This window comes from Berghia stephanieae, chromosome 6 (assembly GCF_034508935.2).
Source record: "Berghia stephanieae isolate SIO BIC M18660-M18661 chromosome 6, UCSD_Bste_1.3, whole genome shotgun sequence".
Lineage (NCBI taxonomy): Eukaryota > Metazoa > Mollusca > Gastropoda > Nudibranchia > Aeolidiidae > Berghia > Berghia stephanieae.
The window spans coordinates 9678135-9703000 of NC_088365.1; the positions used below are offsets into that span (position 1 = coordinate 9678135).

The following is a 24866-nucleotide window of genomic DNA, read 5'->3' on the forward strand; positions in this document are numbered from 1 at the left end:
CGCTCTTTCCAATCCTGCCATGCAGGCTTTTGAAAATTAAGTTCATTTGCCGGGTTAAACTTAGGCATCCTTTAAATAGAGAGCTGAGCCGGTGTTACCAATACTTAGCTTCTATAACCAGGACAAATCATTCGTTTGGACAGAAAAATAAATAAAAACTTACCGCTTACCGTCAAAAGCAGTTTAGATTTGAAGATGCATTTGTTTTCTATCAAAAAACATTCGGTAATGGACAATCCTTGATGAATTTCAAAAGTTGTGTTGAAATTATATCCTAATTGTTTTCATGATTAATTCCTCGCGAAATCGTGTGGGCCCCGTTTCTGTTACCAAGGTTCCGCCTAGCCAGGCAGGGTTGCCAGATCATTTTTGAGTAAGAGACCAAACTAGCTATAGCAAGAAGCCAGATTCCTCGGCAGGAGCCCAAATACCACCAAACCCACCTTAGCCTCGCGAAAACTCTTTAGATTTGTTAAACAATTTAGATAGGATAAGGAAAATTTGTATATATAGAAGCATTAGCAAATGCAATCTGTGGCGTTAGCACGTGTTGCATTTAGATATTTAGATTGCCAAATAAAATAAGTTTTACCGGTATCAGAGTAAAACGATATAACGGGGAAAGTCAGAGGAAGCCAAAAAGTTGGTTACAGGAGGCCAAGTGGCCAAACCAAATTTTGGGAGGCCAAATGGCTTGGGAAAAGGCCAAATTTCTCAAATTTGGCCACCAGGAGGCCAAATTAGCAACCCTGGCCCAGGTTTTTAAAAAAGTTTATTGGGAAAAAGATACGGAACAAAGTGTCCATAGATAGGTATGCAATTTGGTGCATTAGTGCAGTAAAAAGGCCTTTTTTTTCTTTTATTCAATAAACTTGACTGCTGGTGGACCTTAGGCCTCTCTACAAGTCCAAGAAATAATACTCACTTTTTCTCTGCTCCAACGAAAATATCTACCCCCTACCGGTCTAATTATTTGTAGCAGACGACAAATTTCTCAAAACGGTCACGTGACACTGTAAAAACAACACAGGAAGTCCATGAAAGCTTATTTACGGCATTTCCTTTGAACCGTGTAAACAACAAAATTTCGTTTTCATTCGACTCAACGGGTCAGATTGGCCGGTATTTTTTAACGAACTAAAGTTCTGAAAAATCAACATGTTTCTTAGAAAGGTGAAAGATGCTAGTTTTTGAAACAGAGGTAGGTTTTTTTTTAAAAATCTTTATATTTTACGTGAATGCATGCTCAAGGCGAGTTGGACGTGTAGCGGAGGTTGGTAGGCCAAAGGCCCACCTCTCTAGTTGAGTGACCTATTTAACCTCGTATGAAGCTGGGACGGGTATGACAAGTAATGAATTAAAAAATATATATTTATCTAATACAAATTACTTAACTGTATAAATATTCCTCTAATGAATGGTAATTCATTTGGGAATAACGTTCACTTCTGACACCATGTCATATTGTGGGCTTATATATTATTAAATCAATGACAGAGTCAACAAACACGTCTTGTCTGCTTGAACATCTAAATAATAACCGTTTATTATTTCCACTTTTTAATCCACCCAATGTACTCGATTACTATAATATGATAGTATAACCTAATTATGTGACAACTCTTATGATAAATAACCGGGTGTTTACATTTCACTTTTACTGTTGATTCCTTCCTACTGAAATTCACTCACGATGTCTCCATGTTAATATGTTGTTCTTTGGGTTTGAATAAAAACTATAGTTACAAAATTATCCTGTGTCATCCTAAATTATGTCAAACTTAACAGGTTATGGGCCCAGTGCCAACAACAGCAGGTATGCAAGATTAGTTTTCGATGGGGATGAGCAGAAGTATGAACAATGGGAGATGAAGTTTCTGAGCTATCTCAGGCTACAGAAACTGAAAGATGTGATCCTTGCGGGTGAAGGGGAAGATGTAGACTTTGAAAAGAATGCAGATGCTTATGCTGAGTTGATTCAATTCCTGGACGACAAAAGCTTGTCTTTAGTCATGAGAGATGCAGCTGATGACGGCCGAAAAGCCCTCGGGATTTTGCGGGGGTACTATGCCAGCTCAAGCACTCCAAGAGTGATTTCTTTGTACACTGAATTGACATCATTAGCCAAGAGTTCTACTGAAAGTGTAACAGAGTACTTAATTAGGGCAGAGACAGCAGCATCAGCTTTACGAAATGCAGATGAACAGGTTTCTGATAGTTTACTAGTCGCAATGGTATTGAAAGGGCTACCTAACTCATACCAAGCTTTTGTAGCTGTTGTCACCCAATCAGAGAAGAAACCGACGTTCAGTGATTTCAAAGTAGCTCTGCGAAGCTTTGAGGAAACAGAAAAATCAAGAGTAATCTCTACAACTTCAGAAGATTCAGTTTTAAAGTACAAGGTGACTGCTAGGCCCAACTATGCGTCTAAAATGAAACAACAAAATCCTTTGAAAGAAATACTTTGTTTCAACTGTGGTCAGCATGGACATTTTAAAAGAGACTGTCCAGTCAATAAAACTAAAGCAAATAGACTGTGGTGCAGTTTTTGTCGCAAAGATAACCACACTGACAAAACGTGTCGATCGCGAAAGAAAACCTCAACGACCAATAACACGCAGGCACATGCAGCCTTCCAACCTGATGGAAATGAACATAATTTTGCATTTAAGGTGAATGAACATTTCGATATATTAAATGTGAATAAGAAAGAGAAACTTCTTGTGGATTGTGGAGCAACGTCACATATTTTCAACGACTTAACAAAGTTTACCGAATTTGAACAAAACTTCAACCCGAGTGAACATTTTATCGAGCTCGCAAATGGCGACCGAGCAAATAACCTAGCTCTTAAAAGAGGACATGTGGAAGTAACAATGGTTGACGACGAAGGCAACAAGTGTAGTGGACAACTCCGCAATGTTCTTTATGTTCCTACATTCCCTCAGAACATTTTTTCAGTTCAAGCAGCTGCTGATAATGCAGCAAGTGTGCATTTCAGACAAAATTCTGCAGAATTAATGGACAAAAGTGGCAGAAAATTTGACATTCATAGGCATTGCAGACTGTATTATCTCCACATTTGTTACAATATAGTAGTTTCAGAAAGTGATACACAAACTGATGTTAATGTTAAACAAACTGAGCATGATGTGAATTACACTTTAGATTTACAAGACTGGCATAAAATTCTTGGCCACTGTAACTTTGAAGATGTTAAGAAACTTGAACAAGTGGTTGATGGTATGAATGTAAATAAAACAAATGGTGAGAATGAGAAAGCTGAATGTGAGATTTGTCTTGAGGGGAAAATGACTAACGTTAAAAATAAAACTCCATGCATTCGCTCAGAAGTCCCACTACAGTTGATCCATACTGATTTGGCTAGTCCAATTACTCCAACCTCTAGAGAAGGTTTCAAATATGCTTTGGCATTTACCGATGATTTTTCCGGAATGTCCTTTGTGTACTTTCTTAAACAAAAAAGTGACACAGTCTCAGCAACTATGAGATTTTTGGCGGATTCGAGCCCTTACGGAATAGTGAAATGTCTGAGGTCAGATAATGGGACAGAATTCACGTCGGGTGAATTTCAGCGGTTGATGCAAGAGAATAAAATAAGGCATGAAACCTCTGCTCCTTATTCTCCACACCAGAACGGTGTCGCTGAACGGAATTGGAGAACCATATTTGAAATGGGTAGATGTCTTTTGTTAGAGGCTAAACTAGGTAAAGAAATGTGACCATATGCTATCCACACAGCTACATACACCCGTAACAGATGTTACAATAATCGTCTTGGGGATACTCCTTACCATACATTTACTGGCAGAAGACCAAACTTGTCAAATATGAGACCATTTGGTAGTGAGTGTTATACATATGTACAAAACAAACAGAAACTTGATGCCAGAGGCACAAGGGGAATATTTGTGGGCTGCGACAGGAATAGTCCTGCTTATTTAGTTTATTTTCCAAACACTGGAAAGGTGCATAGACACAGGATTGTGAAATTTCTGTCCACCAAAAACAGTAATCATGAAAGAGAGAAATCTTTCACTAACTTTCCAAATGATGAAAATGATGATGAAATAGATTTTAGACCTAGACAAGAAAATGAAGAAATAGAACTAGATGAAAAAAGCACCCCAATTGTAGTTGTTGACAAAAGAAAGGGAAATTCACATTATCCTAGGCGGGAAACTAAACCACCAAAGTACTTAGATGATTATGAAACTTGTTATAGAACAAATGTTGATTAGGATGATGATGTACATGTTGATAATGATAATGCAAATGTTGATTATTGTTACAAAATGTTGTACTGTATTCCCAAAAATTACAAAGAAGCAATTGAATCCCCAGCTTCTGACTTCTGGAAGGAAGCTATGGCAGAAGAAATTAATGCCTTGAAAGAAAATGAAACATTTACTTTAACAGAGCTTCCAGAAGGCAGAAATGCAGTGGGGGGACGTTGGGTATACACAATGAAAGAAGACTCAAAAGGCTCAAAGTCATACAAAGCTAGATATGTAGCTAAAGGTTATAGCCAGATTAAGGGTATTGATTACACTGAAACTTTTGCACCAACTGCAAACATTACATCAATTCGAATATTGATGCAACTTGCTTGTCAGTACGGCTTGATTTTAAACCAAATGGATGTAAAATCCGCATATCTGAATGCCACAATTGATGCAGAAATATACATGGAGCAACCAGAAGGCTTTGAAATCAAAGATTCAAAAGACAACAAACTAGTTTATAAATTGCAAAAGTCTTTGTATGGACTCAAGCAGTCAAGGAGAAATTGGAAAAACCTGCTGCATACTCATCTTCTTAAAAATAAGTTTGTGCAGAGCCAGTCTGATCATTGTGTGTACACCAAGTTCACTGAAAATGAAACTGTCATTATTATAGCATGGGTTGATGACCTTGTTATTGCTGCAAATAATGTAAATGTCATGTATGATACTAAGACAGTTCTTAAAGACAGATTTAAGATGAAAGATTTGGGGAATCTATCCTATTTCCTGGGTATACAATTTTAGCAAGGGAAAGGATATGTGAAAATGAACCAGAAAAGATATACTCAGAAAATTCTGGAAAGGTTAGATATGACTAATTGCAAACCAAGAGCAAATCCCTCTGAACAAAAATTTGAGTGGTCAAATGATAGTGATCCAATAGATGAAAGAAAATACAGGGAGGCTGTTGGTAGCTTGATTTATCTTATGATATACACTAGGCCTGACATCTGCTGGATAGTTACAAAACTTTCTCAACATTTGTCCAGACCATTGGCATGCCATTGGGTGACAGTCAAACATGTATTTAGGTATTTGAAGGGAACCATTGACTATGAATTGACTTACAGAAGAAGTATTGACAACCTTTCTTTGATAGGGTATAGTGATGCCGATTGGGCTTCAAGTCCTGATGATAGGCGAAGCACTTCAGGTTATTGTTTTGGTCTGACATCTAATGGAGCTTTAGTTTCTTGGAAATCTAGGAGACAACCCAGTGTTGCTTTGTCCTCATGTGAGGCAGAGTACATGGCTCTTGCACTTGCAGTACAAGAAAGCCTTTACTTGGACCAGTTGTTGAAAGACATTGACAGAGAATATCAATCAGGCAATGTTTTGATTTTTGAAGACAATCAGGGAACAATCGCTTTAGCGAACAATCCAGTGAACAGACAAAGATCTAAACACATAGACATAAAATTCCATTTTATTCGCACAGAACTAAGGAATGGAAAGTTTACTTTAAGGGGCGGTTTGGGTCTAATTATTAGGAAAATCCTTCAAAAATTTGATTTTGAGATTTTGGTGGAAAATGATATTTTATTATCTTAGAAATAATATAATTGAAGTCCAAATTCTTAAAGTAGACTATAAAGGCACGAAATACACAGTCGAAAATGGTACAGATAGTAAGAAATGTGTGAAAAACGGAAAGCCATTTTGCTGTTTTCTCAATATGTCATTTTTCTAAGGGTATGGGAAACTGTGTCAAACGTTACTCAGAATCTATTCAATGGAATTGTCTGAAAATTTCCACAGTTATCACAGAGATAATGTATTATGTCACCATAGAGAGATTTTTTTGATAAGATTTGTGAATTATAAATTATAATCCTAAATTTGAATTTTTTACATCAATTTTGTCATAACAGTTTGATTCTCAACTTTGTAATGATCTAATAAAAATTCCATAAGCTAAAGCCGTAAAATCTCTCTATGGTGACACACTATGGTACAATGTTGACAAGAGGGAAGAATATGGAGGTCATTCCTTCATTAGTTTTTGTGGAACGTTTGCCACAAGATTGTTATATTTTTTTATGTCAGACCCCCAAATTAGATCGCAAAATGGGTATCAACACAGATAATTATAATTTTTCACCATAAATGTTTTTTAACCTATATTGATGATACAGAATGATTAAAACCGCCGAATATAGGTTATTAAATTTTTTTTTAGAAAAGACCCAAACCGCCCCTTAAAGTACTGCCCTACTGCAGACATGTTGGCAGATATTATGACAAAGCCTTCAACTAAATTTCAATTGCAGAAATTCAAATCCTTGATTTTTGGCTAAAATATGGTGATAGCCTTGAAAATTGTTTTGGATGTATTATTTTGACACATAATAATGTGAATACTTGTGTTGATGAGACACACATACATGTATTATGATTCTTATTTTACTTTTATTGTTCTATCAAACAACTTGATAATGTTACATGAATATGAGTCTTATGATTTTGTTTCTATCTGACATACAAAATTATTAGGGAATGTTTTGCACTTTTAATTTCCTTTTGAAAATTAATATGGACTCGACTTGTAACATTATAACTACATGTATAAGAATTTGAGAATTTGTGAGAATCTCAATTAGAATTTCTTCAGTAAGTAACTTGTTTTATTTACTCAATGGATAAACCAACATTTATATATTATAATGGATTAATGTACGTTAAAAGTTTTCAATTTCAATTAGAATCATTAGATCAAGTGGAGGTGTTGAATTATTTCTATGTATTATTACTATTAGTATATGATCTTATGATTTCTAATGGTCTAAGAGAAACAACTGTGTCATAATGTCTCTCTACAATACTTTGTTGGTTATTTCCCTTGAACCAAGGGCGTTCACTCTTATGATAAATAACCGGGTGTTTACATTTTACTTTAATAATAATAATAATAATAATAATAATACTTTATTGCATCCCAAAAAGGAAATTTTTTGTACAGACGTGTTATAATTTACACAATAAAAATACAATGGAAATAGGATGTATATATAAAAAAAAAAAATAAAAAAATAAATAAAAAAAAAAAAAATAAAAAAAAAGGAGCAGCTCTATAACCAGAGCTGCGCTTTATAATATGAATAATATCAACACTGTAAAATAGTTAAAACTGTCACTATAAATTGAAAATTGAAAAGATTGAAAAACAAATAAATTAATAAATTAATATTTATATTTAAAAAAAGTAAAAATGAGAAATAATTATATAAAATGATTATTGCTTGTTGTTATAAAGCCTAATACTGGACGGCAGAAAAGATTTTCGGTGTCTCTCTGTTTTCGTTGAAATAGAGAAAGGGCGACCACTTCTTTCTGACATAATAATTGATGGTCTTAGTGGATGATACTGGTCATTTAATATTTTAGTTATTTTAGTTATACAAAATTTCTCGTATAAAAGATCTACATCGTCAACATCATTTATATAGCGTTTAATGGATTTTTTAATATTTGAATTTATTTTGTTCCTTTCCACTGCGAAGCAATTGCCTCCCCAAGCTGTTATACAAAATGACAAAACACTTTCGATTACTGCTCTATAAAATAATGTGCAGAGGGTTTTATCTATTCTAAACTGAGAGAGTTTTGATAAAAAATATGTACGTCTGCACATCTTATGCCTAATTATTTTCAAGTGTTCATCCCACTTGAGCCTGTCATCAATCGTTACACCAAGGTATTTGTAGTGAGGAACTCGCTGGACGAATTGGTCCTTTAATTTTAACGGTTCTATCGGTTCCTTCACTCTCCTAAAGTCAATCACTAGCTCCTTTGTCTTGCTTATGTTAAGCTCTAGGTGGTGGGCATCACACCAAGACACAAATCTATCAATTTCTTGCCTATAAGCCACTTCGTTGCCATTTGTTATGAGGCCTTGAAGAGCGGTGTCATCTGCAAACTTTATTAAAGGTACACTCAGGTTTTGACTTATACAGTCATTCGTGTATATTGTGAATAATACAGGGGACAATACACAACCTTGAGGAGCACCAGTATTTGTAGTTATACAGGAAGATTTGTTTTGTCCTAATTGAACATATTGTGCTCTCTCCGTAAGAAATTCGAGCACCCAAGCAATTATATACTTGTTTAAATTCAGACTAGTCAATTTTTGAACAACCAACTGAGGTTGCATTGTATTGAACGCTGAAGAAAAATCTGCAAAAAGCAATCTGCAATAGCTCCTAGCGTGATCTAGATGCCTGTAGATGTTGTTTGTAAACAGCAAAATGGCATCCTCTACGCCACGTCCTGGTTTGTAAGCAAATTGATGACTATCACTCAATGGCATAAACTGATTCCTAATTTTAACAAGAACAAGTTTTTCTAAAGATTTCATGACTATTGAAGTCAGCGCAACAGGTCTGAGATCGTTCATAGTTTCAAGTTTTTCTTTTTTTGGAACAGGAATAATTTTTGAAGTTTTCCAAATTTCAGGGATCGAAACGCATTGGAGGGACCAGTTAAAAATATGTGTATAAATAGGGGAAAGCTGATGGGCACATTCTTTTAATAGTTTTCCTTTCAATCCATCCGGCCCAGCAGCCTTCCTCTCGTTTAGTTTCGAAAATACGAATCTCGTTTCCTCCTCACTGACCTCAATAGTCATTTCATCTTCCAAAGCCCTGTCTAATTTATGTTTTTCATTTTCAATATCAAATTTGTTTGCTGTGTCGAAACGTGAATAAAATTTATTTAAAGTTTCAATTTCGAAATCTTCTGATATAATCGTGGGCTTTGGATTATAGTTAACAGCAGTTTTAAGCCCCCGCCACGTGTCCCGTATATCCCCAGAAGAAAAGCATTTTTCAATTTTATTTTTGTACTTGTCTCTACAACTAGATATTACCCTCTTTATCTCTTTTTGTTTTGTTTTCAGATCTTTTTTGTTTCCACTAGTATAGAGAGTTTTCTTTTGGTTCAATAAAAGTTTTAGATCTTTTGTTATCCAAGGCTTGTTGTTAGGATAATATTTTATTTCTTTTTTACAAGACACTAGCTGTTCACAGAATTTTAAATACTCACTCACACAGTCATTCAGCTCATCCACACTATCACATGATTCGATAAAAACATTCCAGTCAGTGCATTCAAAACAACCACGCAAATCTTCACACACACTTCCGTTCCAGATCTGTACACTTTTCTTTACTGGTTTTACACGTTTAAAAACAGGGCGGTAGGTGGGGAGTAGCAAGAGCATGCAGTGGTCAGATAAACCTAATGGGGCGCGGGGTAAACATTTATAACTATTTTTAATATTACACAGGAATAAATCTAATGTTTTTTTGTCCCTTGTCTCGCAGTCCACGTATTGATGAAGTCCCGGGAGAGTAAAATCGTTACATTGGTTAAAATCGCCAGTGACCATCAATACGGCATCGGGTGACTTAATTTGAATGTCCTGTATTTCTTTCCTCAAAATATTTTTCGCTGTGGTGTTGTCTGATGATGGTGGAATGTAGACGTTGATGATGATGACATGAGTATATTCCCGGGGTAGATAATATGGTCGTGACGAAACAGTAATAAATTCAATATAGTCGTCACAATACATTTTCTTTATATGACAGTTATTGGGGTGGCACCATTTGTTGTTAATATATGTGCACACCCCACCCCCAGTTCGTTTATTTACATTAGTCCGATCTCCTCGAAATAGTGAATATTGTTCAATATTAAAACATGATGATGGTATGTGAGGAGATAGCCAAGTCTCTGTTAACGCTATTATGGAGGCTTGACGATAGTCACTATTAAAACGACACAGTGAAAACAGTTCATCAATTTTATTTTTCAGTGATCTTACATTACCTGTCACTACACAGGGTAAAAATGGACGAAAAGGCCGTCTGTTAAATTTTGTTTTTATTCCTCCTTTTCTCCCCCTCTTTCTTACTTTAATAAACGATGTGTCAATAGTGGGTGGTGGGGGTGACACGGGTTGGAGGGATCGGAGAGTCTCTGGAGTATAAGTTTTCGATAGGCTTTTGGCAGCAAAATTACAGGCTAAAACACCATTTATGCTTATAAATATACTAATAAATATAAAAATCAGGAACAATATATACTTCACATCCATTTTGAATAAAAATTAGGCGTAAATTCCGACGATTGAATGATAAATGAATAAAAATATGTGTAGAAAATAGGTAAACATTCACAACACGTCTGTTGTCGCCGGAAGCCAGCGCCATAGCTGTTGATTCCTTCCTACTGAAATTCACTCACGATGTCTCCATGTTAATATGTTGTTCTTTGGGTTTGAATAAAAACCATAGTTACAAAAGTATCCTGTGTCATCCTAAATTATGTCAAACTTAACACTTATAATATAAGGGAATAGTTTAAAAGGCAGCCGTGTCAATAGATTGACAGGCATAGCAACAAGAAATCAGAGAGGAACCATCAATTGTGACGTTGAATATTTCACAAACTGTGAACACTTTTCACTATGTGGGTCATTTCGAGCCCACTTTGCAATATCACCAATGGAAAGCACATGAAAAGGCAATATAGATAGTTCGTAGATGACGTCACTCAGGCCTTTGTTATTGTTTTTTGCCATCCGCCTTTATGAGTAATGCTCACTGAACAGTATTAACCTGACTATAAACGTTCATGGATACACACAGTTTTGTGTGTTGGTCCGTTATACTTCCGGATGGCAATGCTATGAGCTTCTTAGCCAAGCGCATACTATCTATAGATCATCCCCATTAATAAAGATTTTGAAAGTGCGAAAAAATAAAATTACCATTATGATTCTCTACCACTTTTTCGTATCTGACCCTATATCGACTGAAATTGAGCCGACGAGTTACACATATCACAATCTCGGCATTTATTTTTTGTTTATGTGCGTCAATGTGTTCTTGTGGTATAACACTCGCATTAGGACCGATAGGTTTGGCTATGTGGTCTTGTGGTATGGCACTCGCCTTCGGACCGAGAGGTCCAGGGTTTGATTCCCGCTCTGAGTGGCGCATAGTTGAATGCTTGGAACAGGCTCTTTACTCGCATTCTCTCACCGTACTCGGGTGTAAAATGAACACCTGGCCGTTAACAGTTTTGTCTCTTCCGAAAAAAAATATAATATCGCCTAACAGGTGCCATGTTTTGTCCTAAATGTTAGGTGTTGCTATTGGCTATGGACAACTTGTTAAGAGCTTTGAGCACGGTAAGTGGATATTGCTCTATAAAACTGCCGGAGTTTTAAAAAAATCTGCTGCTACTGCGCCTCAATGGCTCAGCAGTTCGGTGTCTTGTCTTCTTATAAAAGTCAAGCAATGATAAGCATTGCCAGTGACCGGATGGATAACATTAATAACAAATGTTGGTCCCGATGTTGTCTTTTTGGGTGAGGCACTTTTCACACATTAACTCTCTCCTTACCAACTATTTTTAGAATTTTACCCGAAAATTGACTCCCACCCAACACAAAAATAAACTTATTTTTACTCAAACAAAAAGTAACAAGTGGCCTCTACAACACAGTGTTTAGTATTTATAGCTGCAATCAAAGCATTTCTTTGAATTTTGTGATGTACAAGAGAAATCAGAATGAGAAAATTGTCGGTTGCATCGTGACGAATGTGACGATTTTCCTTTAGGTGGTAAGGAGAGGGTTAAACCAACAGATTCATGTGTGAATGAGTAACTGGCGAAAGACAGCGATGGATAGTATAAGAGTGCCAGTACAAAAAGGACGCATAATCGGCACTCGTTCTTATGAAATGGTACTGGTACTGCTGAATACCGAAATCCACCGAAATCTACTGAAGTCCACCGAAATCTACCGAAATCCATCGAAATCTACGGAAATCCACTCCAGTAGGGAGTGAACCAAAGACTATAAGAGGAGGGCACCAGTGAGGATTGAACCAGAGACTATGGGGAGTGAACCCGGGACTATGGGAGGTTGAAATCATGTGGAATGAACATGGGACTATGGGAGGTTGACACAATTTGAGGTGAATTCGGGATCTTGCGAGGTTGACACCAATGGAGAGTAATCCCGAGACTATCCGAGTTTGACACCATTGGGAAGTGAAACCGTGACTGTGGGAGGTGGACACCAGTGGGGATTTAACCCGGGCTAGGGGAGGTGTACACAAGTACAGCTTTCGGTTCACTCCTTAGTAGTGTCCACATCTCGCAGTTCCACGCCACTTGTATCTCATCCTATAGGGAATGAGATTAGCGGAAGAATAGCGTCCCTTGATTGGACGTCACCGGTGTAGAAGTTATTTATAAACAAACTACAAGCCAAGCGCTCCAAATACAAAATTTATTATTCATATTTCTGTACATAGCATACATACATGCATAGCGTTGATTATGATATGCATTTTTGTACAGAAATATGAATAATAAATTTTGTATTTGAAGCGCTTGACTTGTAATTGGTTTGTGACAAATAACTTCTCCACCGGTGACGTCCAATCAAGGGACGCTACTCTTCCGCTAATCTCAATCCCTATAGTTCTTTGATCATTCCCCATTGGTGTTCATCCCGATTATTCTGGGTTCACTCCCCACTGGTGTCCACCTCACATAGTTCTGGGTTCACTCCCCACTGGTGTCCACCTCACACAGTGCTGGGTTCTCTCTCCACTGGTACACCTCACACAGTTCTGGGTTCTCTCCCCACTGGTACACCTCACACAGTTCTGGGTTCTCTCCCCACTGGTGTCCACCTCACACAGTTATGGGTTCAATCCCCACTGGTGTCCACCTCACATAGTTCTGGGTTCACTCCCTACTGGTGTCCACCTCACATATTTCTGGGTTCACTCCCTACTGGTGTCCACCTCACACAGTGCTGGGTTCTCTCTCCACTGGTACACCTCACACAGTTCTGGGTTCTCTCCCCACTGGTGTCCACCTCACACAGTGCTGGGTTCTCTCCCCACTGGTACACCTCACACGGTTCTGGGTTCACTCCCCAATGGTGTCCACCTCACACAGTTCTGAGTTCTCTCCCCACTGGTGTCCACCTCACACAGTGCTGGGTTCTCTCCTCACTGTTATATATCTCACACATTCGCCACTTTAACAAGTTCTGCCCGGTCTTCCACAACTTGGTTCTTGCCGGTTGAGTGTCATTGGTCACCCAATCTCTTCTGGATGGTTTTGTTCCACATGGGAAATTTTCCGCCGAGTTGTGGCATCGTCATTGTAACTGTCCCATTCTGTCCAGATATGGACTCATGGCTGCAAGGTCGGGATGAATGCGCTTAGATTCAGATAACTGAAAACTACTCCTCGATTTTATTCTTTTGATAGGGGTGGTATGGTCATAGAGAGGGTGTCTGGAGTCACCTTTTAGTTTGTATATTTGTATTTTACTCTCTGTGTGTGTGTGTGTGTGTGTGTGTGTGTGTGTGTGTGTGTGTGTCACCTAATAATATGTGGTGGTGTTATTCATGCAAGCATGTCCTGGGGGCATTTAGCAAACGCTCACGTTGTGCCTCTGGCAATCCCTCCCAAAGGGAGAACTGATTGCCACATCACACACTCGAGGTGGTCAAAGATAAACCCTCGGCCTTTACCATCCAAGATCATTACTATTGCTATTATTATTATTATCATTATTGTCGATCCAGAAGATTATTGTTAACACACCACACACGATGACGACGATTTTGCTAATCGAATAAAACGAACCTATTTTTCCTTTCGGTCTTTCCATTCTCTATGTTAGCAGTAATACCAGAAGTGGTAGTATTAGTAGTGGTAGTGATCTAACTACTACTACTACTACTACTACTACTACTACTACTACTACTGCGACTGCTCCTACTATTGCGATTGTTACTATTACTACTACTACTACTACTACTACTACTACTACTACTACTACTACTAGTGGTAATAGTAGTAGTAGTAGTAGTAGTAGTAGTAGTAGTAGTAGTAGTAGTAGTAGTAGTAGTAGTAGTAGTAGTACGAGTAGTAGTAGTAGTGTTAGTAGTAGCAGTATTAGTGATACTGTCATGTGGAGACAATAAAATGAGCTTTTATATAAAGCAATATCCAATAAACGTGCATAAAGCGCTTTACGAAGGGTCCCTGACCAACAGCAACACGTAGCATGCAGAACAAGGCATGACGCCTGTTAGGTGTTTCCATCAGAGACAACGCTGTTAACTGCCAGGTACTCATTTTACACCTGAGTCCGATGAGAGAATGTGAGTAAAGAGACTTTTCCAAGGACTCAACTATGCGCTGAACGAGGCTCGAAACCAGAACCTTTCGATTCAAAAGCGAGTGTCATAGCACTAGATCACATAGCCCATTGGGGTGAGGGATATAAGACGTCATTTATTCTATAGTATAATTCATTTCGATGCGGAGCAGTCCTGTAATTTTTTTCAAAAGAAATGGAAGTAAGAGTATTATGATGGTGTTATCTGTCAGATATTGAGTTCATACCAATGATGTTATCTGTCAGATATTGAGTTCATACCAATGATGTTATCTGTCAGGTATTGAGTTCATATCAATGATGTTATCTGTCAGGTATTGAGTTCATATCAATGATGTTATCTGTCAGGTATTGAGTTCATCCCAATGATGTTATCTGTCAGGTATTGTATTTGTCAGGTATTGAGTTCATACAAATGATGTTATCTGTCAGGTATTGAGTTCATATCAATGATGCTATCTGTATGAGATTGAGTTCATACCGATGTTGTTATCTGTCAGAGAGTGAGTTTATACCAATGATGTTTTTTGTCACATGCGCGTTATCATGAGTGTTCTTATTCAAACGAATCTCACTTTATCAAGAACATTTTTATAATATCCAACAAACTAGAGGTAAACACTAAACAACAAACTTTATTAGTCTCAAAGATTAACGTCCGAACTTCTGTAAAGTACACTTAGTATAGTCTCTGTTGTTGAAGACACTCAAATCGACGGCATTTCCAGATTTGTAGTTTGTAACGGTAATTAAATAGCCCATATTCACACTAACAGGGTTACAATTCGAATCAAACGACCAAATGATGGGATTGCTACTATTAGGCTGAGGAGAAAAAATATATTTTATTCATTACGGTTGAAAATTGTTTGAAGACGAGACATCCTTAGTAATAATAATAATAATAATAATAATAATAATAATAATAATAATAATAATAATAATAATAATAATAATAATAATAATAATAATAAATAATAATAATAATAAATAATAATATAATAATAATATGATGATGATGATGATGATGATGATGATGATGATGATGATGATGATGATGATGGTGATGATGATGATGATGATGATGATGATGATAAGAATACCAATAATAATAATAATAATAATAATAATAATAATAATAATAATAATAATAATAATAATAAATAATAATATATAATAATAATAATACTAATAATAATAATAATAATAATAATAATAATAATAATAATAATAATAATAATAATAATAATAATAATAATGTTAATAATAATAATAATAATAATAATAATAATAATAATAATAATAATAATAATAATAATAATAATATAATAATAATAATAATAATAATAAATAATAATTAAATAATAATAATAATAATAATAATAATAATAATAATAATAATAATAATAATAATAATATAATAATAATAATAATAATAATAATAATAATAAGATCAACAACAACAGCAACAATAATAATAATAATAATAATAATAATAATAATAATAATAATAATAATAATAGTAATAATAGTGAAATTGCATGTTATGCTGTGTGAAAATTTGCGACAAGGGTCGAGTGTATATAGTAAAAAAAACAAAACAGGACATAGCACAACGCCCTGGGGTACTCCATGTAAAAGAGGGGTTTCTCTGGAAGAGTATTCGTTTATTTTGGCAACTTGCTTTCTGTTCCTTCGATACGATATAAATCAGGACACTGCCTTCAATACTGAATGTGATTCCTAGTCCATTCAATAAAATCATATGGCCGATGATGTCGAATGCCGCCGACAAATTTAGCATAGATTGCAGACAAACTTTATTTTCATTTACATGGTTCAAACGACCAGGATATACTTTCAAAAGGGCAGTTTCCGTATTGTGTTGGCCTTTGTAAGCTGATTGGCAAGTCAAATTTATTTTGTTTAAATCAATATGATGCAATAATCTAGATAAGACAATTTAATCCAAAATTTTAGAGATAAAAGATAGATTAGAGACGGGTAGGTCTATCATCACTCAATTCTTTTTTTTAATTAAATACTGCTTTTAGAAGGGGCTAGCTATGGCCTTTTTGCACAGTTTAGGTAAAAATATATTCTGAAGGAATGGATTGTCGCTTACAATAAAAAAAGTAAATATTATATAAAATTCCCTTTATTCATCCCATAGGATCTATTCCAAGGAAAGATTGGAATAACCAGGGTCAGCCGTAGTGCAGCGCTGTAAACTGAGCTTGGGCGAGATGACTTGCTCAAGGCCACACAACGTAGCGGGTATTCGAATTCGGTATCTGTCGAATCAATGACCGTACCGCTGAGCCACGGTGACCCATATTTGTAATTCTAGGACATCACCACAGGATTGAAGAAAATAGGTCGGCAGAGGATGGAAATCACATTGCTTTGAAGGACTGGCAAAAATGGAGGGTGTCACCATAGATGAAGGTCTGTGTGTGGTTGAGCTGTTGGGTCAAAAGATGCTCGATTTCTTAAACATTTTCTGGCTGAAGAAAAACTGTTCACAACTGAAACAAAAATCCGATTCTGGGATATTGGTGGATCCTTGGCAGCCCATTATTTCCTTTGTCGTTGTATGGAGGTTTTGCCACGTGCGTATATTCATAAATGTTGATGCATAAAATTTTTGCTGGGCAGCCTGGACGACATTGTTATAATTATTTTTACATCATATAATTAAGATATGTTTGTAGACTTTAGTCCAGAAGATTGCCATTTCTGCTCTACTCGACGTTTATCTTTCATTGATTTCTTAACAGTGTCATTAAGCTATCCCCTGTTCTGTCGGTTTGTGATTTTCCTGGTTTCTTTTGGGGCGTCATGGTCCAATGTTGACATGCAAACACCGTTAAAGTTCTTGACGAGTTTAATTTGCTGAGATTTCATTGGCTTAGTCGCCCTTATGATATTCAATTTTTTTATAAATGCAGATTGGTCCGAATTTGGGCAGCTTTTTTTTTGTATTCTAGCTAATTCAACTCTCTACTATGATATCTACCCTCTTTCATCATCTTTCTCACAATTTTATATGAAAAAAATGTTATTTACCTTTGTATATTTCCACTTTGTAATATTTCTACCAGAGGCATCAGTCACCGTTGATACCAACGTAAAACTAGACGGCAGACATTGCTTTTCAAATGTCCCAGCATATTTCCTGAAATGTTTTTGATTGGGTATTATGATGATTACCATTTTTTACTAATGATACTACTACTACAACTACTACTACTACTCCTACTACTACTACTACTACTACTACTATTACTATTACTACTACTATTACTACTACTACTACTACTACTACTACTACTACTACTACTACTACTACTACTACTACTACTACTACTTCTCCTACTCCTACTCCTACTACTACTACTACTACTCCTACTACTACTACTACTACTACTACTACTACTACTACTACTACTACTACTACTACTACTACTACTACTACTACTACTACTACTACTACTACTACTACTACTACTACTACTACTACTACTACTACTACTACTACTACTACTACTACTACTACTACTACTACTGCTACTACTACTACTACTCTGTTGTGAAATTGTTTAATCTATACTTACATGCATGTTCCATCTTTTTTCCATATATAAACCATATTTGCTATACCTATCGAGAAGTCCTCCTCGAATGATTGTCCCACATATTTCATGTACTGTTTCTTTTGGACGAAATCGATTGTTATCGACTGTGTCTGAATGGTGGGAAAGTTAAAAATGTTGTGATGTACTCGTATTTACAATCGGATTCTATTAATACATTAGACATATTATTGAAAGCTGGGTGGTTTTTTCTCTCAAAACATGTCGGCTCTAAGATCAATTAAATGCAATTTCGACAACTGGATAGTTGCTTTAGTCTCTTGAAGAACTTAAGATAAACACAAGGTCTCATCAACTGGATTATCACATCAGAAATGTTTTATATACGTCTAGAAAATTGTTTGCTTTTTTCACCCAAAGATATTCGTACCCATAAAAAAACATCTAAAAACCCTTAAAATGGTTTGTCTCTATTCTTAAGGAGTGTTTGTGTTCAAAGTAACGTGTATATATCTATATGGTAAGTGCGCATCGGTTAAAAGTAATTAAAAATGAACACATGTGCCAAATCTTTGACAAATTAAAAAGAACATTATCAAGAGCCCAGCAGCGGCCATCTTGGATTTAAGTGTCTTGACTCTTCAAGTCAGTATTTTTGATGAAGTTTAGGGGACATAGTCAAAAATATTCGTCTCTATACTTGACAGGCCAGTATTTAGGAACATATGTGGGCAATATACAATATACTTGTTATCTTTCAAAAATAGGTTTATTCAAAATTACCGTTTTGAGGTACCGAAAAATAAGGGGGTCGCATTGCGAAATGAGCTGTAAGTTTTTAACAAAATAGAATATTGTTAAAAGCCCAGAAACAAACCTGGCTCAAATGTTTAACAGTTCACATAAAAATATGAACAAAATCTATTGGGTAGTTCTTACATATTGATGGCCGACGGATCAGCTCTCTGAAGTTTCGAGTTTCACGATCGGCGGATCAAAACTCTGAAGTCTACATACGAGCTTTGCGCAACATGTTTTATTTTAATTTGGGGCGGATCATACCTCTGATGTCATCCGAGAAAATCACAAACTAAGATTATGAAATATGATATCTCTAAATGTAATAAAGATATGATCGTGAAATTTAAAACAGAAAAATAATTGTAAAATTATGCATATGGGTAAATTGCCAAATTGCAAAACAAACAATATAATGAATCCGTGTTTTGTTGATTTTCACGGGTCCAACATCAGCAACGCCACTTGTTGGTGATACGGTTGAAATCTGCCCTTATTAATCATTGTTTCGGTGAAGCCATGCTGATTTCATCCATACCGACTATATCTGGCCTTTGTAAGTAATAAAAAAGAACCAGTGTATTGTCATGGACATATATCTTTTGTAAGTACTATGATAGAACGAGAGCATTGTCAAGGCCATGTATCCTTTGTAAGAAATACGACAGAACATGGGCATTGTCAAGGTCATATATCCTTTGTAAGAAATACGACAGCACATGGGCATAGTCAAGGTCATATATCCTTTGTAAGAAATACGACAGAACTTTTGCATAGTCAAAGTCATATATCCTTGGTAAGTAATACGACAGAACATGGGCATTGTCATATATCCTTTTGTAAGTAATACCCTAGAACAGTTATATATTAAATCAAATTAATCTGCCGAATAAAAAGGGATGGAAAAATCAATTTCGGCTTTATATTTCACTTGGTGTTGTGCCCTAGCCTTATCACAACCTCATGAGAGTTGCCCTCTTTTTAAAGAAACTGACCAAGAAACAGTTATAAAAATAGTCACAGTCTAGGTGACAAAAAAGCAACAAGTGAAGATAAAATTTCAGTAAAACTTCTAAAAAGCCAATGTATGTGAAGTGAAATCCATTATTGAGTGTGGTACGTATGATTATTATCATCTGTTATTATTTAGAATTGTACATATAAACATTTCAAGTATCATTATCATTGTTTAACTTCTACAGTACTGTTTCATGTCATAGGACGATCTACTGGAAGTGTGTGTAATCGTTATTATTGTTTATAATTTTGTGTTATTTCATACTTCCTGTGATGTTTTAGTGTCGAGACTATTATGGTGGTTTGAAGTTGCATGCAATGTGGAAGTGGAAGTGAAAGTAGATTGTTGTGTTTATGGAGGTTCGTAATTACATAAAATGTGTTTGTTTCTATGTCTGCATGAGGATGTTAGTTCGTTTGTTCTGTTGAGTGTTGGCATGGTTTTAGCTTTTATAATATATATATTATATATATATATATATATATATATATATTATATATGTGTGTGTGTGTGTGTGTGTGTGTGTGTGTGATAATGATGATGATGATGATGATGATGATGATGATGTTGATGATTATGATGATCATAATAGTAAAAATAATAATAAATTTATCATACCCATGGTCCGTTCTCGTCGTGATGGACATAATCTGCACTAAATTTTGAAGGAAAACAGTAAAACAGCATCGCTGTGTAGCTTCATTCTGATGGAAACCCCAAACTAAGAGGACCACGAAGGTGGAAAGAAGACCGTAGAAAAAAGACATCGCCTGTTTATTTGCACCTCTGAAAGGGTAAACAGAAATACACAATGGGGAAAATTATATTCAAAAAACCTTTTATCATCATCATCATCATCATCATCGTCATCATCATCATCATCATCATCATCATCATCATCATCATTCGCATTCTCTTCCCCCTCCTCCTCATCTTCCTTCGCTTCCTCCTCCTTCTCCTCCACCTCCTCATCATCATCATTGTCGTCGTCGTAATCGTCGTCGTCCTGATCACATTTGTCATCATCATAATGGCCATCATCATCATCACCATGATCATCATCATCATCATCATCATCATCATTAATATTATTATTATTATTATTATTATTATTATTATTATTATTAGTAGTAGTAGTAGTAGTAGTAGTAGTAGTAGTAGTAGTATTAGTAGTGTTAGTAGTAGTAGTAGTAGTAGTAGTAGTAGTAGTAGTAGTAGTAGTAGTAGTAGTAGTAGTAGTAGTAGTAGTAGTAGTAGTAGTACTAACATTATCTTTATTATTGTCATTATCATTATCATTTTTATTATTATTATTATTATTATCATTATCATCATCATCATCATCATCATCATCATTATCATCATTATTAATAGTTTTAGTATCTATATTATTAATTATTATTATTATACTTATTATCATCAGCATCATTATCATTCTAATATTATTCTTTTTTTCAATTCGTTCCCATCAGTATTGTGTTATGCAGTGTTACATAATTTGGTGTTCTTGTTTATTTTTATTTAATCTTTTACAATTCTAATATCAATTGATTTATTCTATTCGACCGGCCGTCGTAAACTATTCTTCTTTCTGCGTCTTCTCTGTCTTCATTCAGTGATCCTTCCATGTTTGGCAGCTCTCCATCCATCTTGTTTATTTGACATTAGTAAAGATCTAAACCAAGTGTGTCTGATTGCTGTGTCACCTCTGTTTTATCAACATTTAAGTTCAGTTCGTGGTTTTTTTACATTTCCTTGGGCGTCTTTTACATTGACTTGTTTGAGGCCAACAAATTCAATGTCTTCAACATAATATGCTACCAGGGGCGTGACTATATTGGTTGATTTGGTGCCTGGCACCGCATCCATCTTTTAAAAATGTATTACAGCATTTTTAAAAAATCAAACTGAGAAATGGTATACCCCGCCTCTTACTTATTTTGTAAGTCTTTTCTTTAATTTTTTTTCTTTCTTTTGTATATACAAAAATATTTTAGTCATTGTCATTAAGTCGTTTAGTCATTTTCACTGATTCTGGCACCACCTTATACTGTAAGCACGCCACGCCACTGTATGCTACGTCCACGCGGAGTTCGTTGTTAAATTGTGATTGTGCTGAAGGCACAAATTAACGCACAATTTAAAAGCATTTAGGTATATATTTAAAATAAAACAGCGCTCAGCGTGTCTCCCTGTTGTATACCGCTGATGTAAAGAAATGATTTATCTGCTGAGGCACCGATTATTTGGCAGTTAATAAGTTTTATGTATTAGGAATCGAATTAATCCTACTTCGTCTTCTATAGCTAATCCTTTCATAATCTTTAACAAGAATTGGAGATTTATGGCATCGAAGGCGGTAGACATGTCTGTTCCTGTTATGAATATTACTATTTCTTCCTGTTAAGGATTTGTCAGCAAGACATTTTTTCACGCCAAATTACATCTGCAGAACCCCTTTCCTTCCTGAGTCCACTTTGACGATGTGACAGAAAATTATTGTTTGGTTCTCTTCCTTGTGATTATAGAGAGTAATGCTCTTTTGCCTAAGTAGCATGGTTGGTCTCACATTCTTAGGAGATCATTTCTGTTTTCCAGCATTTGCATTTTTATATCAGTTCCACTTCATCAATATCTAGGTGATGGTGATGTTTAAACATTTGATTGAAGATATCAGCAATATGTTCATCCAATAGTGACGATTCACAATTTATTAGTTCTGCGCATCCACGATATTCTCCACTGTTGTTACTAAGTGTTATGAAAGCATCTATTACTTCTCTTGAGGTGATATGTTTAAGTAATATTCTGGGAACTCCCTCACAGGAGATAATTTATGGCGTTTTGTTTTCTAAAATATTGCTTTGTGGAATTCATATAGAACATTTGAAATGTCGTTGTGGTTAAGAATTTCTGTGTACGTGTCGTTCCCTACCATTGGATTTTCAAACGGTCTTTGATTTATTAGTCGCACTGCTTTATACGTTGCTTGCTCCTTATTGCTTTTTTCATATTATCCACTGTTTTGTCTGATCTTTTATTTCTAAGTTCGAATATTGATTTTCTTATACTGTGTATTATATGGTTCCGTGCGTATTTTCAGTTCTTAATTTTCTTTCTTGTTTTGAATTTTGTATTCTTATTTACAGATCATATTGTTGCTTAGATAGTTGAGCTAAGATGGAGTTATGCGTGGGAATATTCGTTTGATTTTTTGTTGTCCCGGCGCTTTGATTTGCAGTATTTATTATTGCATTCCGTGCACACGACCATGCTTCTTTTCTTGTGTTGTTTTTTGTCGTCAATGGACTAGTCCAGTGTTAAGTTAGCATATATACTGTTTACGAAAGCGCGAATAATTGCAATATATTAAGAAAGATAATTCCAAATTCATGATGACAGATTATTTATATGAATGAGATCCCTTGTTAATTTTATAATTAACGCCAATATCAGTAGAAATTAACATTACCTTCTTAGTGTAAAAGCCGATGTAACATTAATTTTAATAAAGCATTCCATTTTTACATGTCAGTCATTTAATGAGCATGTAACAAGGAACAAATAGCCACATTATCAAGGACAATCTCTGTTTTACATGAGCTTTATGGTAGCATTATACTCATTGTAATTTATTTCACTGTATTGATATAAAACTAACCATTGCCACACGATTAGGTAGACATCTTTGGTATATAAACGAGCCATCTAAGAATGAACTATAATTCTAATCAAAATAGTTGGGCATCAGTTCAAGGTTTTGCTAATATTAATTCAAAATCTGTGCATTAAATGACAAAATTTTTTAAAGACCTATGTCGGATTCTGCAAAGACACCACGAGCCTTCACCACCTAAGCATCTACAAAGATTGTTATCTGAAGCCTGTATTCGTCATCATGTTGAATCACCACAATATTTTCTATCTGAATTACGAATAATGATTTGGTGACCAGTGAGAAGAAAGTCAGTGAGATAACATTGTCCGTGACATTAAAGGAGACGTCAATTCAACAAGAGTTGTTAGCAAAACAAAAATTAACACTGAGTGAAGCTTATGATCAAACAATTTCAACAGTGGAAACAAATTCATCTGCGAGATACATGCACCCAGTCCAATTGTTCATTTTGGGGAACAAGAGTGATGACCCCTCAGTCTCTTGTTGACTCTTTTGCACGATACTCATATTGGATTTGCCAGAATGAAAGCTCACATTAGATCTCGGGTTTGAAGGTTTAATATCGACATGACATATCGATATGCCAGAGTACCTGCCAACGCACCTTTATATCCATAGGAGTGGCCATTCAGACTCGACAGTCTAAAACACGAAGAGGAAGGTCATCTTGCAGAGAAATAAGCGGGTTTTCGACTTGAAAAAAGCGTTGTCAAGCAAATATTTAACTGTAGATTCCTAAAAGTATAAACAACATCAAAGATATCTCTTCCATAATTTTATTGTCTTTCGGAAAGATTTTGATAGAGTGCGGCACGATGGATTATTGTACACACTACGGGAATTCAAAATAGAAGAGGGGCTGGTGCAATTGATGGAGGGTCTTTACAAAAGCCGTAGCAGGGATGTTCTTATAAACTGCCAGAATTGTCAGTTCTTCAAGTCATCAGATGGAGTGTTGTTTAATTTCTGCTCTCGTTTTCAATCTTTTCCATGAGAAATCATGATTGAAAGTCTACACAACTATTTTAATTGAGGGTAAAAATATCAATAACCTCAGATTTGCTAATACACTGACCTTATGGAAGGAAGTACGAAAGAATTACAAGATCTCAAGAACCAACTGGTTATCGAATCAACTGCATTTGGAATGGATTTAGATAAAAACAAAAGCAAAGTGATGGTGGATAGCAATGACAACATCATAACTAATATCTTGGTCAAATGTCCACAGCTTGAAGAGTTG

The 24866-nt window shown here is 35.5% G+C and overlaps 1 protein-coding gene across 1 annotated transcript; it reads right to left on the reverse strand.

Annotated features, from left to right (window-relative positions):
- Positions 1–15168: 15168 nt before the first annotated feature.
- Positions 15169–20717, reverse strand: LOC144974448 (uncharacterized). The gene is made up of 4 exons (XM_078917325.1): positions 20563–20717; positions 18150–18280; positions 17602–17710; positions 15169–15357 (listed from the first exon to the last, which is right to left on the reverse strand). Exons 1-4 carry the CDS (start codon positions 20629–20631, stop codon positions 15184–15186), a joined length of 483 nt encoding a protein of 160 aa, XP_078773451.1. The 5' UTR covers positions 20632–20717; the 3' UTR covers positions 15169–15183.
- Positions 20718–24866: the final 4149 nt, after the last annotated feature.